This window comes from Lepus europaeus, chromosome 8, assembly GCF_033115175.1.
Source record: "Lepus europaeus isolate LE1 chromosome 8, mLepTim1.pri, whole genome shotgun sequence".
NCBI classification, from domain to species: Eukaryota; Metazoa; Chordata; class Mammalia; order Lagomorpha; family Leporidae; genus Lepus; species Lepus europaeus.
In genome coordinates, this window is record NC_084834.1 from 22902140 (window position 1) to 22917633 (window position 15494).

At 47.4% G+C, this 15494-nt stretch overlaps 1 protein-coding gene across 13 annotated transcripts in view; it reads left to right on the top strand.

The window, feature by feature from the left end:
* Window positions 1-201: 201 nt before the first annotated feature.
* Window positions 202-15494, top strand: part of MND1 (meiotic nuclear divisions 1) — an 87102-nt gene continuing 71809 nt past the window's right edge. For all 13 annotated transcript variants that reach the window (XR_009866618.1, XR_009866619.1, XR_009866620.1 and 10 more), the window contains exons 1-4: window positions 202-287; window positions 6384-6449; window positions 9877-9934; window positions 14895-15043. Coding sequence is in view for 8 of the 13 variants with exons in the window: in XM_062199462.1 (XP_062055446.1) it covers window positions 285-287; window positions 6384-6449; window positions 9877-9934; window positions 14895-15043 (276 nt within the window). In the remaining 5 variants the exon portion in view is untranslated. The remainder of the gene's footprint in view (window positions 288-6383; window positions 6450-9876; window positions 9935-14894; window positions 15044-15494) is intronic.

A 15494-nucleotide genomic window follows, 5' to 3' on the forward strand; every position in this document is an offset into this window, starting at 1 on the left:
GCACCACGGCGACCCCACTCAAAGGACCAAGCACAGACGGCCGACCGCCAGCCAGGCCCCACCCCCGCCCCCGCCCAGGCCCCGCCCTGCCACGCCACGCCCCACCCCGCTCCGGCCGGCCGCTCGGCGCAGCCGCTAGGGGTCGCTGCGCGCCGTGCGGGAGACGTGGACGTCCTCCCCCTCGCTGCCCCGCCCCGGAGGCCGGCGTGAGCGCCAAAATCAAACCCGCTCCGCCCCCGGCCGCCAGCGCACGCCCCGCCGCCGGAAGCCCAGCAGCCGGCGCCATGGTAAGAGCCAAGGGCTGGGTCCCGCGGGGCTTTAGAGTCCCGCCGTGGCGTGGAGTTGCGCGCCGGCGCCGGCTGGGCCCGCGGGGGCGTTCGCAGCCCCTCGGCTCGCGGCCCCCGCGGCCCTCGCGAGTGGGCTCAGTGAGAACCTGGGCCGCGTTCGCGAGCGAACTCGGTGGTTTGTGAGAAGCGCCAGTGCCCCGGGCGCCCGTGGACCGGTTCGCCCCGGGGCAGCCCCTCGGGAGGAGCCGGGAAAGAGGGTCGGGCGAGGCGGCGGCGGCGGCGGGGCCCGGGAGCCCGCGCCTCAGGGCCCCGCTCCCTGGGGCCCCGCGGCTGAGGGCCGTCCGCACGGCGGTAGGCTGGAGAGCGCGTTCCCCGCCTGCTCCACCTGCGCAGCCTCGCTGTTCGCCCCTGGAACTCATTGGTGTCCAGCGAAGGGCGGGGGCCGCCGGGACCCCCGCCCCCCGCCTGGCAGCCCTGTGCGAGCGAGGGCTTTCTGGGCACAGGGTCGTTTTCCTGCACCTGCCGTCTCGGCCCCCGCGCCCTTTTGGCTTCTGATGGCGTCTGATGCAGTGGAGCTGAGATTTTAATGTCTTAATTTAGTGGCACGGCCGTTGTGCCGTCGAGCGGAGAAGGGTGGCCGCGGGTCCACTCGTACGTTATTTATTTGCAAGTGCTTGTCCAGATGCAGTTCCTAACAACGGGTAACGGCTTCCTTGTGGTTAAACTAACGACCCAGCCACCTGGGCGTACGCAGGAAGGTCGAAGCAAGCAAACGGGACCCCAGTGCAGTGCCCCGCCAGCGCTGTTACCGACTGCCCCTGGTAGACAGCTCCTGGTCTGGGCACACGGATCGCCTGATGCTACTGAAACTCTAAAGATGCTTACCTCCAGTAATGGGGCAGCATGGCCCAGATTAGAATAAAACTTAAAGACGTGTAATTCCTGTTTTTTGTTATGTGATGAACAAGTGTTATGTTGGTCCAAGATAAACTTTTGTTCTCTTTGCTGATTGTGAATTAATAGTTTCTGTTTTGATTTTGTTGGGCCTATTAGTGCTTTTTTACATCTTATTTAGTAGAACGCCATCTGCCTTCGCCTGGGTCACTCCCCACAGGCCTGCAACAGCTGGGGGCTGGGCCTGAGAGAAGCCAGGGTCCCGGAACTCAATCCAGGCTTCCCACGGGGGTGGCAGGAACCCAGCGACAGGAAGGAAGCATTGCCCGCTGTCTCCGGGGTGTGCGTTAGTGGGAAACAAGAGCAGAGCTGGGACTCAGGCCCCGGCACTCTGATGGGGGAAGCCAGCATCCTAACCAGATGCCAAACGGTGCTGCTGGGCGTGTGCTTAGAAACGGAGAAGCAGCAGGTGACATGTGCTTTCAGAATTTCTCAAAAATCCCATTGTAATTGGTCAACCAGGCTGATTTTAGGAATTCTGTAACTCCTACTCTCAGAAAGTTCTTTAGTCGTAGGATTTTTTTTAAAGTGTTTTAAAATAATTAGGTCGACGAGGAAGGCTTATAGTCCTGGGGTCACGTTTTGAGTCCCTTTACTAAGCTGGCTGCGTCTGACTTGTACCAGCAGCTGATTTCTTGTCCGCGTTCAGTCTGCTTTTGGAGAAATGTTTAGAAAGATGTGTTAAAGTGGCATCCTTTTACATCAGTTACTGTATGTAACCCTGACTGTGGTGCTCTGTTGTGGTTCGTCTTTAAACAGAATGGTTTCTAGAGGTAATAGAGACTAACCAGTAAAGCACCTGGAGGTGGAATCATTGAACACAGCTCATCCACTTTTGTATAACTCACAGCAGCTGAGCTGAGTGCTTCGCTTTCCTAAAGGCTTGCCCTGATGCTGGCTGCTTCTCGTTGCCCGCCCCAGGGTAGGGTGAGCGATCTGCCAAGGAGCTGTTCATAATACCAGAAGTTAGGCGCTTTCCCTAAGGACTTTGCAGATCCTGGCGTTTACTGCTGATGCAGCCACAGACTACTGTCCTAAGGGGATTCTTACTGCCACACAAGCCCCTCCCCGCCACCTCCACAGACACACATGACCTTCAGATTCTAGGCTGAGAAGAGCAGGGTTGTCAACCATGGGGCACAGTTAAAGCACCTGGAGAGGATTTTTAAAATGTGCCTGCCCAGGCATCTTCCGGAGATTCTGCTTCGTTCCATACAGGATGTGCCTAGAGACCTACTAGAACAGAGAAATAGCTGAAGGGGCCTTCTGACGGTGTGGAGCCCACGGCTGCTTTATTCTTCTGCAGAGCTGTGTGAAGGGAGGTTCACAAGGCCGTCCTGGACCCTGGCTCTCTGTGGGTTTCTGGCGCTGAGACTTCGCTGACGGATCTCTGCAGGCGATCCTTAGTTCTCAGCATCCCTTGCGTTTGGGGGCCTGGGAACCTGAACAGTCTCAAATTTTACAGTTGTGGGCTTTAGATATGTGGCCTTGAAATTAAGTGCTGGCCTTTATGTCTGCTCTGTCTATCCTGGCACTCAGCCCCATGAACTTTTGGAAGTACCCTCATGTATCCCATTAGGGATGATTGGCTATTTCTAGATGGTTGGAAGCCACCAAAGGGTTCCAAGCAAGGCGGAAGTGTGGTCACATTTGCACTTCACAGTGTGGGATATGAACTTAGAGTGACACACAGTGTAGTTAGAGGCCTGAGGGTATTTGTGGACTAAGGTAGATGAGGGTACCTCAAAGCTTTTGTGGACAGTGGAATTAAAAGATGAGAGGTTGGCCGGCGCCGCGGCTCACTAGGCTAATCCTCCACCTTGCGGCGCCGGCACACCTGGTTCTAGTCCCAGTCGGGGCACCGGATTCTGTCCCGGTTGCCCCTCTTCCAGGCCAGCTCTCTGCTGTGGCCAGGGAGTGCAGTGGAGGATGGCCCAAGTGCTTGGGCCCTGCACCCACATGGGAGACCAGGAAAAAGTACCTGGCTCCTGCCATCGGATCAGCGCGGTGCGCTGGCCGCAGCGCGCCAACCGCGGCGGCCATTGGGGGGTGAACCAACGGCAAAAGGAAGACCTTTCTGTCTGTCTCTCACTGTCCACTCTGCCTGTCAAAAATAAATAAATAAATAAAATAAAATAAAAAAGATGAGAGGTATTTTTGCTGCGAAATAATTTTGAGATCCATGCATACGTATTGCAGGAGGTAGATAATAAAGGCAGGAACTGAGGTAGTAGGCATGGAACAGACAGAATAGATGGGAGATACTTGAATGCTGAAGTTGACAGAATTTGGTGACTGAGTGGGTGTGGGGTAAGAGATAAAGGCACTTATACCTGCCAGGCCTCTGACATGAGTGACCAGATGGTACCTGAGACTGCAGGGGTGGAGAGTAGCTGTAGTTGGGGAAGACTGAAGTTTAGACCACCTGAGTTTGGAGTCTGTCCAGCACACAGGTAGATAGGTGAGACTGAAGGTCAGGGGCTGTGAGAACTTGAGGGGTTCAGCATAGGTGCTCAGGAAAGCTAGGTGCAGAAGTTAAGCCGCCACTTTCTCGACACAAGCATCTCATGAACACAGGTTCAATCTTCGACTGCTCCACTTCTGATCCAGCTCCCTGCTGATGCGCCTGAGAAGGCAGTGGAAGATGGCCCGAGTGCTTGGGCCCCAGACACCCATGTGAGAGACCTGGATGAAGCTCCTGGATCTCAGCTTTGGCCTGGCCCAGGCCCAGCTGTTGCAGGAGTAAACCAGCAGGTGGAAGGTTCCCTCTTCTTCCCTCTCCTCTCAACTAAATGAATCCTAAAAAAAATAAAAGGAAAACTTTAAAAGACAAAGAAAGCTGATGAGATCAGTAGCTGAGCAAGAGGAAGATGTAGACTTTGAGGCCATCATCTATCCGCATGATTTGTCAAGAAACATTTGCTCATCTTATTGCTGTAGAAATGAGACAGTGTGTTTCTAGGTTTTACAAGATGAGTAAAGACCTATATACTCTGGCATGGGTCAGAGTGGCCATTCCCAATCCCTTTCCCTATCTATTTTTGTTTAGATAAGGTCAGTCTTTTGTTTCTCTCTCTCTCTCTCTTTTTTTTTTTTTTTAAAGATTTATTTATTTATTTGAAAGTCAGAGTTAGAGAGAGAAGTCTTCTATCTACTGGTTCACTCCCCAATTGGCCACAATGGCCAGAGCTGTGCCAGTCTGAAGCCAGGAGCTTCTTTCAGGTCTCCCACGCAGGTGCAGGGGCCCAAGGATTTGGGCCATTTACTGCTTTCCCAGGCCATAGCAGAGAGCTGGATCAGAAGTGGAGCAGCTGGGTCTCAAACTGGTGTCCATATGGGGTGCTGGCACTGCAGGCAGCGGCTTGACCTGCTATGCCACAGCGTCGGCCCCAAGTGGGTTTTTTTTTTAACAAACAATTTTTATTCTCATGATTCCACACAGTTTTTGAGAAAGTTGTAAATAACTTGAACATTTGGGTAGAGAGCTACAGATGATGGTTTTCAGCCTTTTGGGTATCTTTCTGCAAATTTTTGGATTGAAGATATGAACTCTTGTTTTGTTTTTAAATTAAACTTCAACTTTGTATATTCTATTTATTTATTTTATTTTTTTAATTTTTTTTTTTTTTTTTTTTGGACAGAGTAGACAGACAGACAGAAAGGTCTTCCTTTGCCATTGGTTCACCCTCCAATGGCCGGCGCACTGCTGGTCTCCCATGGGGTGCAGGGCCCAAGCACTTGGGCCATCCTCCACTGCACTCCCTGGCCATAGCAGAGAGCTGGCCTGGAAGAGGGGCATCCAGGACAGAATCCAGTGCCCCGACTGGGACTAGAACCAGGTGTGACAGCTCCGCAAGGTGGAGGATTAGCCTGTTGAGCCACGGCGCCGGCCTGTATATTCTATTTATAACAAATGGTAAAACTGACCAACTCTCATTTTTCAGTTACCTATCTTAGTTTCAGTTAATTTTCTTGGTTTCAGATTGACCCAAAAGTTTTTCAGAATAATGGTAATCTGAGTAGCCTTCCATTGTCCACTTAGTTTTTTTTTCCTCCTCTAGCCTACCCTTCCCATTGCTAGCTATTGCGGTTAAGGTACTGAAGTGTAACTCTAACTCGTCACTCCTCCACTTTCAGAATTACTCAGTAACTCTTCATTTCCTAGGTAAAGTCTGCTCAGCTTGGCTGTCTGCTTTCCCTGATTGGCCGCAGACAACCGTTATCCTGACTTCTGTCACTCCTGCATAGTCCATTCAGTAACTGTCCTAGAGTGCTTGTCTTTCTGGAGTGTTCTGTGCACTTCCATAACAGTGTGCCTGTGTGTGGTCTGTTCAGACACCTTTTGCTGCTTCTCGGCTTACCCAAATCCTCTGCTTGTAGCCTTCCTAGATAATTCTGCTTCCTCCCCCCCTCCCTCCCCAAGTGAGGGAGTTAATTCATTTAGCTTGGGCATTCATGTAGCAATTTGTGCATGTAACTGTTCTTTAGTTATAAGTACTTCGGTTTCTTTTTTTTAATTTTTATTTTTTTTGACAGGCAGAGTTAGACAGTGAGAGAGACAGAGAAAGGTCTTCCTTCCGTTGGTTCACTCCCCAAATGCCTGCTATGGCCGGCGCTGCGCCGATCCGAAGCCTGGAGCCAGGTGCTTCCTCCTGGTCTCCCATGCGGGTGCAGGGCCCAAGAACTTGGGCCGTCCTCCACTGTACTCCCAGGTCTCAGCAGAGAGCTGCACTGGAAGAGGAGCAACTGGGACAGAATCCCGTGCCCCAACCGGGACTAGAACCTGGGGTGCCGGCACCGCAGGCGGAGGATTAGCCTAGTGAGCCGCGGCACTGCCTGGTTTCTTTATTTTGAAAGATAGTAAGTCCCTTGTAGGTATACAATGACTTGTTGATTCATTTTGTAAATATTGAATTTCATCAAAGATGCCACAGTCTGTCCCAGTCATGATTATTACCATACTAGCAGCAACTCCCACAAAGCTTGGTATAAAAGTCAAAATGAGTCTGTAGGCTTGGCACTGAGAGTAGCAAAATAACCTGTTGGTGTTAAATAAAACTGCATAAAGCTAAAGGTGTCTCAGGCTAAGTTGTTTTTAAATACAGTGTTTAAGAAAGCAGTGTTTTCCTTTTTGTGCTTTAGTCAAAGAAAAAAGGACTAAGTGCAGAAGAAAAGAGAACCCGCATGATGGAAATATTTTTCGAGACGGTAAGTCATTTTCCTTAAATAACTTGTGTGATTTTCATGTGAAGTGTACATCATCCAGTGTTAACTGTCCCCTCTTGACTGGAGAGCAGTACTGACCAATATCTTCTTGGGTAAAATTCTACAAACGGTAGTGCCTTGAGCCGTGGAGTAGAAAGAACCATATGCACTATTGGTAATCTCTTCTGTCCAGACTGTCCCCCAGACACCGGCACAGCTAATGATGAGTGCTACCCAGGGTCAGTCCCTGTTGGAGGCACTTGACAGACATCTGATTTCAGCCTGTCACTTCTGTGACGAGGGTGCTATTGCTGTCATTATACAGACGAGGACACCTGACACAGGAGTGTCTAAGGAACCAGTCCTTGGTCTCAGAAAATAGAAGTGACAGCACCAGGATTCAAACCAGGGTCATCTGACTTTAGAGGGTACACGTCCTCTTTGCATTTCTAAGTCAGGCTGTGGAATAGCACATGTGTGGTGTTAACACAGGCCTCCTTATCTATTCCATATGTTTGTGCCTGTTCCTAATAGAAAATATGAGGGGTCTTGGGAAAGTTTATGGAAAACGCTTTTGTTTTGTTTTGAAAATATGAGGGGTCTTGGGAAAGTTTATGGAAAACGCTTTTGTTTTGTTTTGAAAATATGAGGGGTCTTGGGAAAGTTTATGGAAAATGCTTTTGTTTTGTTTTGTTTTGACAGGCAGAGTGGACAGAGAGAGAGAGAGAGAGACAGAGAGAAAGGTCTTCCTTTTGCCATTGGTTCACCCTCCAATGGCTGGCGTGCTGCGGCCGGCACACCGTGCTGATGCGAAGGCAGGAGCCAGGTGCTTAGCCTGGTCTCCCATGGGGTGCAGGGCCCAAGCACTTGGGCCATCCTCCACTGTACTCCCGGGCCATAGCAGAGAGCTGGCCTGGAAGAGGGGCATCCAGGACAGAACCCGGTGCCCTGACTGGGACTAGAACCCGGTGTGCCGGCGCCACAAGGCGGAGGATTAGCCTAATGAGCCGCGGTGCTGGCCGGAAAACGTTTTTAATGAAAAACCATGAGGGCTAGCATTATGATGCAGTGGGTTAAGCTGCCACCTGTGACCACAGCATCCCATATGAGCACATGTTCTAGTCCTGGCTGCTCTACTTCCAATCCAGCTTCCTGCTAATGGGAAATCAGCAGAGGATGGCCCAGGTACTTGGACTCCTGGTTCCCTCTGGGAAACCCAGATGCAGTTCCAGGCTCCTGGCTTCAGCCCAGCCCTGGCCATTTGGTTAGTGAACCAGCAGATGGAAGGGCGCTCTTCCCCTCCACCTCCCTCCCTCCCTCTGCAACTGTTCCTTTCATATAAAGCAACATTTTTTTACTATACTTTATCTTAGCCAAAAGGCCGAGAAGCAATAAAGCAACGTTTTTTAAGATTTATTTATTTATTGAAAGAGTTACAGACAGACAAGGAGAGAGAGAGAGATCGATCTTCCATCTGCTGGTTCGCTCACCAAATGGTTGCAACAGCCGGGACTCGGCCAGGCTGAAGCCAGGAGCCCAGAGCTGCTTCTGGGTCTCCCACGGGGGTACAGGAGCCCAAGGACTCGGGCCATCCTCCAGTGCTTTCTCAGGAACATTAGCGTCGGCCCCCAAATCTGTTTTTGTTTTTTTTTTGAAAAGGAAAGCAATTCATGGATATCAACATTTTTTCGCACTGAAACAAGCATCTTTTAATTCCAATTTTTAAAAAAAGATTTATTTGTTTATTTGAAAGAGTTACACTGAGAGAAGAGAAGCAGAGAGAGAGGTCTTCCATCTGCTGGTTCACTCAGTTGGCCACAGTTGCGGGAGCTACACCGATCCGAAGCTAGGAGCCAGGATCTCCCTCTGGGTCTTCCCACTCGGGTGGAGGGGCTTGAGGTCTTGGGCCATCTTCTACTGTTTTCCCAGGCCATAGCAGAGAGCTGGATTGGAAGTAGAGCAGCTGGGACTCGAGCTGGCACCCAAGTGGGATGCCAGCACTGTAGCTGGCTTTACCTGCTACACCACAGTGCTGGCCCCTAATTCCATTTTTTTTTTTTTTAAGATTTATTTTATTTGAAAGGTGGAATTATATAGAGAGAAAGGTCTTCATCCACTGGTTCACTCCCCAAATGGCCGCAAAGGCTGGAGCTAGGCCAATTCAAAGTCAGGTGCTTTTTCTGGGTCTTCCATGTATGTGTTGGGGCCCAAGCATTTGGGCCATCTTCTGCTTTCCTAGGCCATAGCAGAGAGCTGGATTGGAAGAGGAACAGCCGGGTCTCGAACTGGCACCCATATGAGATGCTGGCACTGCAGGCTGTGGCTTTACCCACTGTGCTGTGGCATCTGCCCCATGATATATGCTGTAATTACTGAATAGTTTTCAAAATAATTTCACTTTTGTTATCTAAATTATTTTTAAAGGATTTTTTACAGATTTATTTATTTATTTGAAAGGCAGAGCTACAGAGAGGAAGAGGCATAGAGAGGAGTCTTTAATCCATTAGTTCACTCCCCAAATGGCCATGATGACCAGAACTGGGCCAGTCTGAAGCCAGGAGTCTGGAGTTTCCTCTGGGTCTCCCACGTGACTAAGGGCCCAAGAAGTTGGGCCATCTTCTGCCGCTTTCCCAGGCACATTAGCAGGTAGCTGGATGGGAAGTGTAGCTGTTGGGACTCAAACTGGCACCCATACGGGATGCCAGCACTGCAGGTGGCAGCTTTACCCACTATGCCACAGCACTGGCCCTGTCTAAATTACTTTCACCACTTAAAACCAAGGCTTATTACAAATGGTAAGGAGTATCCTTAAGTAGGCTTTTTTTCTGACCATATGATTAAATGTTTTACATGCATATCTCCCCATAATGTTGTGCTTTGCATGTGGTAGGCATGCAACATATATAGGTGAATGATTGACAGGCAGCTGTGAATTGTAGGATTTTCTTGTTTAGGTGTAGCTCTCCTGTGAAACCCTAAATGTACAGAAATCTTGACAGTTGCCTGTTTTGCCTTTGGTTAGAACTGTTAAGTCTGTGAGGTGTGATATATGCTATCCAAAGCCCTGCTGTGTTTTTTTTTTTTTAATTAGAATGTCAGAGAAGCTAATTAATTCCCTCAGGGTACCAAGTGATCCACCATAGCTGATTTTTCTACTTCAGTGGGAAGATGCTCTTTATATTCTGATCTCCAAGTACTTTAAAGCATTGTATGCTTCTGTGACAGCCTGTCTGTTTGAAGTTCTGTTGAGGCTATGGAATGAGGGAATTGCAGTTTCCTCTGGCTCTAAAATGCTTGATTTCATTGCACTGTTCATTTATGTTTTTGTTTTTTTTTTTTAAACAATGTTTGTGAACATAATATGGTAAATAAAAATGAGCAGCGGAAAACAAATATGTGTTTTTCATCTTCTGTAAAACTTTTTAAACAGAAAGATGTGTTTCAACTAAAAGACATGGAGAAGATTGCTCCCAAAGAAAAAGGCATTAGTGAGTATTGCTGCTGCACTGGGATACTGTGGGAAATATGTGTCATTTTCTTCTGCAGTGGTCTTCCTCTTTATGAAAAACATAAAATTTCTAAAGGTGAAGAATGTTTGTAAAAGTCCTCATATGATGTGCATGGGCCACAGCCACAGGGCTTGTGTTTAGAGCATCTCTCTAACCCTGCCTTTCAAATAAATAAGTCTTTTAAAAAAGTTATTTATAGCACTTGCCTTCCAGTATTTCATTCAGTGATCACCTACTGTACCATAGTTTGCTTAGCTCCTTAGCTGTTCAATATCTAGGTTGTTTCCACATATTGCTGCTCCTGAATTTTTTTTTAAGATTTATTTATTTATTTGAAAGGCAGAGTTAGAGGGAAGTCTTCCATCTGGTGGCTCATTCCCCAGATGGCTGCAATGGCTGGAGCTGAGCTGATTTGAAGCCAGGAGCCTGGAGCTTCTTCCAGGTCTCCCATGCGGATGCAGGGTCCCAAGGACTTGGGCTGGCCTCCACTGGCCTCCCAGGCCATAGCAGAGAGCTGGATCAGAAGTGGAGCAGCCAGGAATCAAACCTGGGCCCATATGGGATGCCGGCACTGCAGGCGGTGGCTTTACCTGCTACACCACAGCATGGCCCTTCGACTGAACTGCTTGTCATCTCCACATCAGGTCAAATACTGAATCTCTAACCCCCACTCTGATTGTAGTTAAGGTTAAGTGAAGTCATCAGGATGGGGTCCTTTAGTAGTCAGTTTCTATAAGTTTATGGTACCTGAGAGGCGCTTTCTTGGGAAGGACTAGGTTTATTTCAGGTAAGAGTTGGGAGGTTCACAGTTCAGGATCGGGTGGTCTATAGCTGGCCAAGCAGACTAAAACACTGCCCATAGATTTTTCTTCACATCTCCCATTGCCTTACTGGCAAACATGCCTAGAAATAGAATAGAGGAGTCACAGTCTGTGACGCAGCATCCCTTATGAGCACCAGTTCAAGTCCCAGCTATTCCACTTCCAATCCAGCTCTCTGCTAATGAGCCTGGGAAAGCAGAAGATCACCCAGGTGCTCAGACTAGAAGAGGCTCCTGACTCCTGGCTTCGTACCAACCCAGCTCTAGCCGTTGTGGCCATTTGGGGAGTGAACAAACAGATGGAGTTCTCTGTCTCTGCTTCTCAAATAAATACATCTTTTAAAAATAAAAAATAGAAAGGGACCTGCCTTGTGACGTAGTGTGTAAACTGCCACCTGTGATGCTGGAATCCCATATGGCCATCGGTTTGAGTCCCAGCTGCTGCACTTCCAACCCAGCTCCCTACTAATGGCCTGAGAAAAGCAGCAGAAGATTGTGCAAGTGTTTAGACCCCTGCCACCCACATGGGAGACCCAGATGAAACTCCTGGCTTCAGCCTGGCTCGACCCTGGCCATTGTGGACTTTTGGGGAGTGAATCAGCAGATGGAAGACATGTCTCTCCCTCTTTCTCTGTAACTCTTGGCTTTCAAATAAACATATAAATCTTTTTTTAAAAATGGAGTAGAGGCCGGCGCCATGGCTCACTAGGCTAATCCTCCGCCTGCGGGGCTGGCACTCTGGGTTCTAGTCCTGGTTGGGGTACCAGTTCTGTCCTGGTTGCTCCTCTTCCAGTCCAGCTCTCTGTTGTGGCCCGGGAAGGCAGTGGAGGATGGCCCAAGTGTTTGGGCCCTGCACCCGTGTGGGAGACCAGGAGGAAGCACCTGGCTCCTGGCTTCAGATTGGCACAGCGTAGCAGCCATTTGAGGGGGTGAACCAACGGAAGGAAGACCTTTCTCCTCTCAGTCTCTCACTGTCTATCTGCCTGTCAAAAAAAAAAAAAAAAATGGAGTAGAAAATACAGATTTGTGTTCTGGGCTTTTTTTTTTTTAATTTTTTTTATTTTTGCCAGTCAGAGTTAGACAGTGAGAGAGACAGAGAGAAAGGTCTTCCTTCCATTGGTTCACTCCCCTAATGGCCGCTACGGCCAGTGCTGCACCGATCTGAAGTCAGGAGCCGGGTACTTCCTCCCAGTCTCCCATGCGGGTGCAGGGACCCAAGCATTTGGGCCATCCTCTGCTGCCCTTCCAGGCCACATCAGAGAGCTGGACTGGAAGAGGGGCAACTGGGACTAGTACCCTGCGCCCCAATCGGGACTAGACCTCAGGGTGCCGGCGCTGCCAGCGGAGGATCAGCCAAGTGAGCCACTGCGCTGGCCAGGCTTTTTATTATTTGATCTCAAATTGCCTTCAGGAAAGGCTATACCAATTTACATTCATATTAGTTTCTTAAACCTGTTTTGGGGATTTTTTTTTTTTTTAAGATTTATTTATTTTGAGAGGCAGAGTTAGAGACAGAGAGAGGTCTTCTATCTGCTGATTCACTCCCCAAATGGCTGCAACAGCTGGAGCTGGGCTGATCCAGAGCCAGGAGCTTCTTCTGGGTCTCCTATGTGGGTGCAGGAACCATGCACTTGGGCCATCTTCCACTGCTTTCACAGGCCAAGAGCAGAGAGCTGGATTGGAAGCAGAGCAGCCGGGAATGGAACCAGCACCCACGTGGGATTTGGGCACTACAAATGGAAGCTTGACCTCCTATGCCGCAGTGCCGGCTCCATGTGTTTAGGATCCTTTAAGATTTCACTTCTGTTTGTGCTTTTCAAGTAGAGTTGAGCATTTTGCAAATTTGGTGTCTGTTTTATTTGTTGAATGATTTGTAAATACATTTGATGATCTCTAGGGAAAATTCAGACATTAAAGTACTGTTATATTTCTTAGTACATAGGATTTCAAACATTTGTGAAATGTTTACCACTTTACGTGGTGTTTAAAAGTTAATTTTTAATTGGCATATGTAAACTGTACATATTTATGGGATACCATGTGATATTTTCATGATGTATGGTGCATTATGTAACGTCCAATCAGGGTAAACATTAGCTCCTCAAGTACTCTTTTGTTCTTGGGGCCAGCGCTGTGGTGTAGTGGGTAAAGCCTCCACCTACAGTGCCAGCATCCCATATGGGCGCCCATTCAAGTCCCGGCTGCTCCACTTCTGATCCAGCTCTCTGGTATGGCCTGGGAAAGCAGTAGAAGATGGCCCAAGTCCTTGGGCCCCTGTGCCTGCTTGGGAAACCAGGAAGAATCCCCGTCTCCTGGCTTTGGATTGGCGCAGCTCTGGCCATTGTGGCCATTTGAGGGGTGAACCAGCAGATGGAAGACATCTCTGTCTGTAACTCTGACTTTCAATTAAATAAATAAATCTTTTAAAATAACTTATTTCATTCTGATGAAAATGTTCTAAGTCCTTTTGTTTTTCTTAGAAAAATATATGGTGCATTATTATTAGCTGTAGCCCCCTGACCATGAATAGAACCCTAAAACTTTTTATACCTTAGTGTCCCCATTAATTTTTCTCTCTCCTCTTGTCCCCTATGTTTAATTTTTTTTTTTTTTTCTGATTTTTAATCTTAACCCTGACTGGAGCATCCACTTTATTTCTTTACTTACAGTTTGTATTTTCAGAGTGGTTTTGTTTTCAGTTTTCTTTTTTTAAAGATTTATTTATTTATAGGCCGGCACCGTGGCTCAACAGGCTAATCCTCCGCCTTGTGGTGCCAGCACACCGGGTTCTAGTCCTGGTCGGGGCACCGGATTCTGTGCCGGTTACCCCTCTTCCAGGCCAGCTCTCTGCTGTGGCCCGGGAGTGCAGTGGAGGATGGCCCAAGTGCTTGGACCCTGCACCCCATGGGAGACTAGGATAAGCACCTGGCTCCTGCCATTGGATCAGCGCGGTGTGCCAGCAGCAGTGCGCTAGCCGCGGCGGCCATTGGAGGGTGAACCAACGGCAAAGGAAGACCTTTCTCTCTGTGTCTCTCTCTCACTGTCCACTCTGCCTATCAAAAATAAAAAATAAAAGACTTATTTAAAAAAAAAATTATTTATTTGAAATTCAGAGTTACAGAGAGGGAGGAAGAGAGGCAGAGGCAGATATCTTCCATCCACTGGTTCACTCTCCAGATGCATGCAACAGCCAGGGCTGCGCCAGGTCAAAGCCAGAAACTTCATCTGAATCTCCGTTGTCGGTGGCAGGATCCTAAGCACTTGGGCCATCTTTTGCTGCCTTTCCAGTCACCTTAGCAAGGAACTGGATCAGAAGTGGAGCAGTTTAGACTTGAACTGGTACATGTGAGATGCCAGCATTGCAGGCGGCAGCTTAAATGGCCACAACACTGGCCCCTGTTTTTAGTTATCTTAACAAAAGATGATACATGTTCATGGTTGAGAAAAAACAAGCAAAAAAAAAAGGAATTAAAAATTGTCTTTCCCTACCATCCAGGGATAACCACCGTAGTATTAGTGCATACTGTCCTTTATCTTCTGTTTAATACATTGTGTGTATTATATTTTGAATTTATAGCCATGCCATTAAACATTATTTTGTAATAGAAATGGTAGCATAATACCCTATCAAGCAAATACTTGAAAAAATCCAGTTACTGGACTGTTTTCCAATTTTTTTTGCTATTGAAAACAGTGCTTCAGTGAGCATCCTTATGCATTTTAGTCATTTTCTTTGAATTTATAAAAGTGGAATTACTCAATAGAGGGTATATACATTAATCTAAAGTTTTTCAATACATATTGCCACATTTCTTCACCTATGTTGAGTACCCATTTCCTTGAATTCTTTATTATATTCTTTAATGTGTTTAATTCACTAGTCATATCTCATTGCTTTAGTTTGCATTACTTCAGTTGTTAGTGGGTTTGAATATTTTTCTTACATTTTTGCCAGGCACATTTTGTGGAGGGCCACTGATGTGCTTTTACTGTTTTTCTGTCTTTTTTGTTATTTTTAAAGCTCAATATTTATTAGCCTATTAACTGTTGATTTAATTTGCCTTTTACGGTTATTTATGATGTTTCTTAACGTAGAGTTTTTAAAATTGTCTGTCTTAGCTGCCATGTCAGTCAAAGACGTCCTCCAGAGTTTAGTTGATGATGGGATGGTTGACTGTGAGAGGATTGGAACGTCGAATTACTACTGGGCTTTTCCTAGTAAAGCTCTTCACACGAGGAAACGCAAGGTAGAGGTTCTGGAATCTCAGGTGAGTCACCGTAATTGAAAACAGTACATTCACTTTGCAGCAGATTTGTTTTAATTAATTCTCTTTGTGGTTCCCTTTACATTTTTAATGTGCATTATTTGACCCAAAGTCTAAAGGTAGTCAACACTCCATCTTTTTCCAAAATAATATAAGGATCATAGAATATTTTAATTTTCATCTTTCCACATGTGATGATATTGCTAGTATTTTAGTCCTTTTAGTTTTTTATTAATCGAAAGATTATTATTTTTTTTTTTAAGAGTCTTAGCTTTACTGAAAAATTGCTGGGAAAGTAAGGCATAAGAAATACCTGCCCTCCTTTCCCTCCTCACCACATACACATTTGCTCTTGTTTACACTGTGTATTCGTGAGGAACGTGTGTGACAACTGATGCCAATGGTGGGATCTAATTATTAATTAAAATCCATAGTTTACACTGGGGCTCACTCT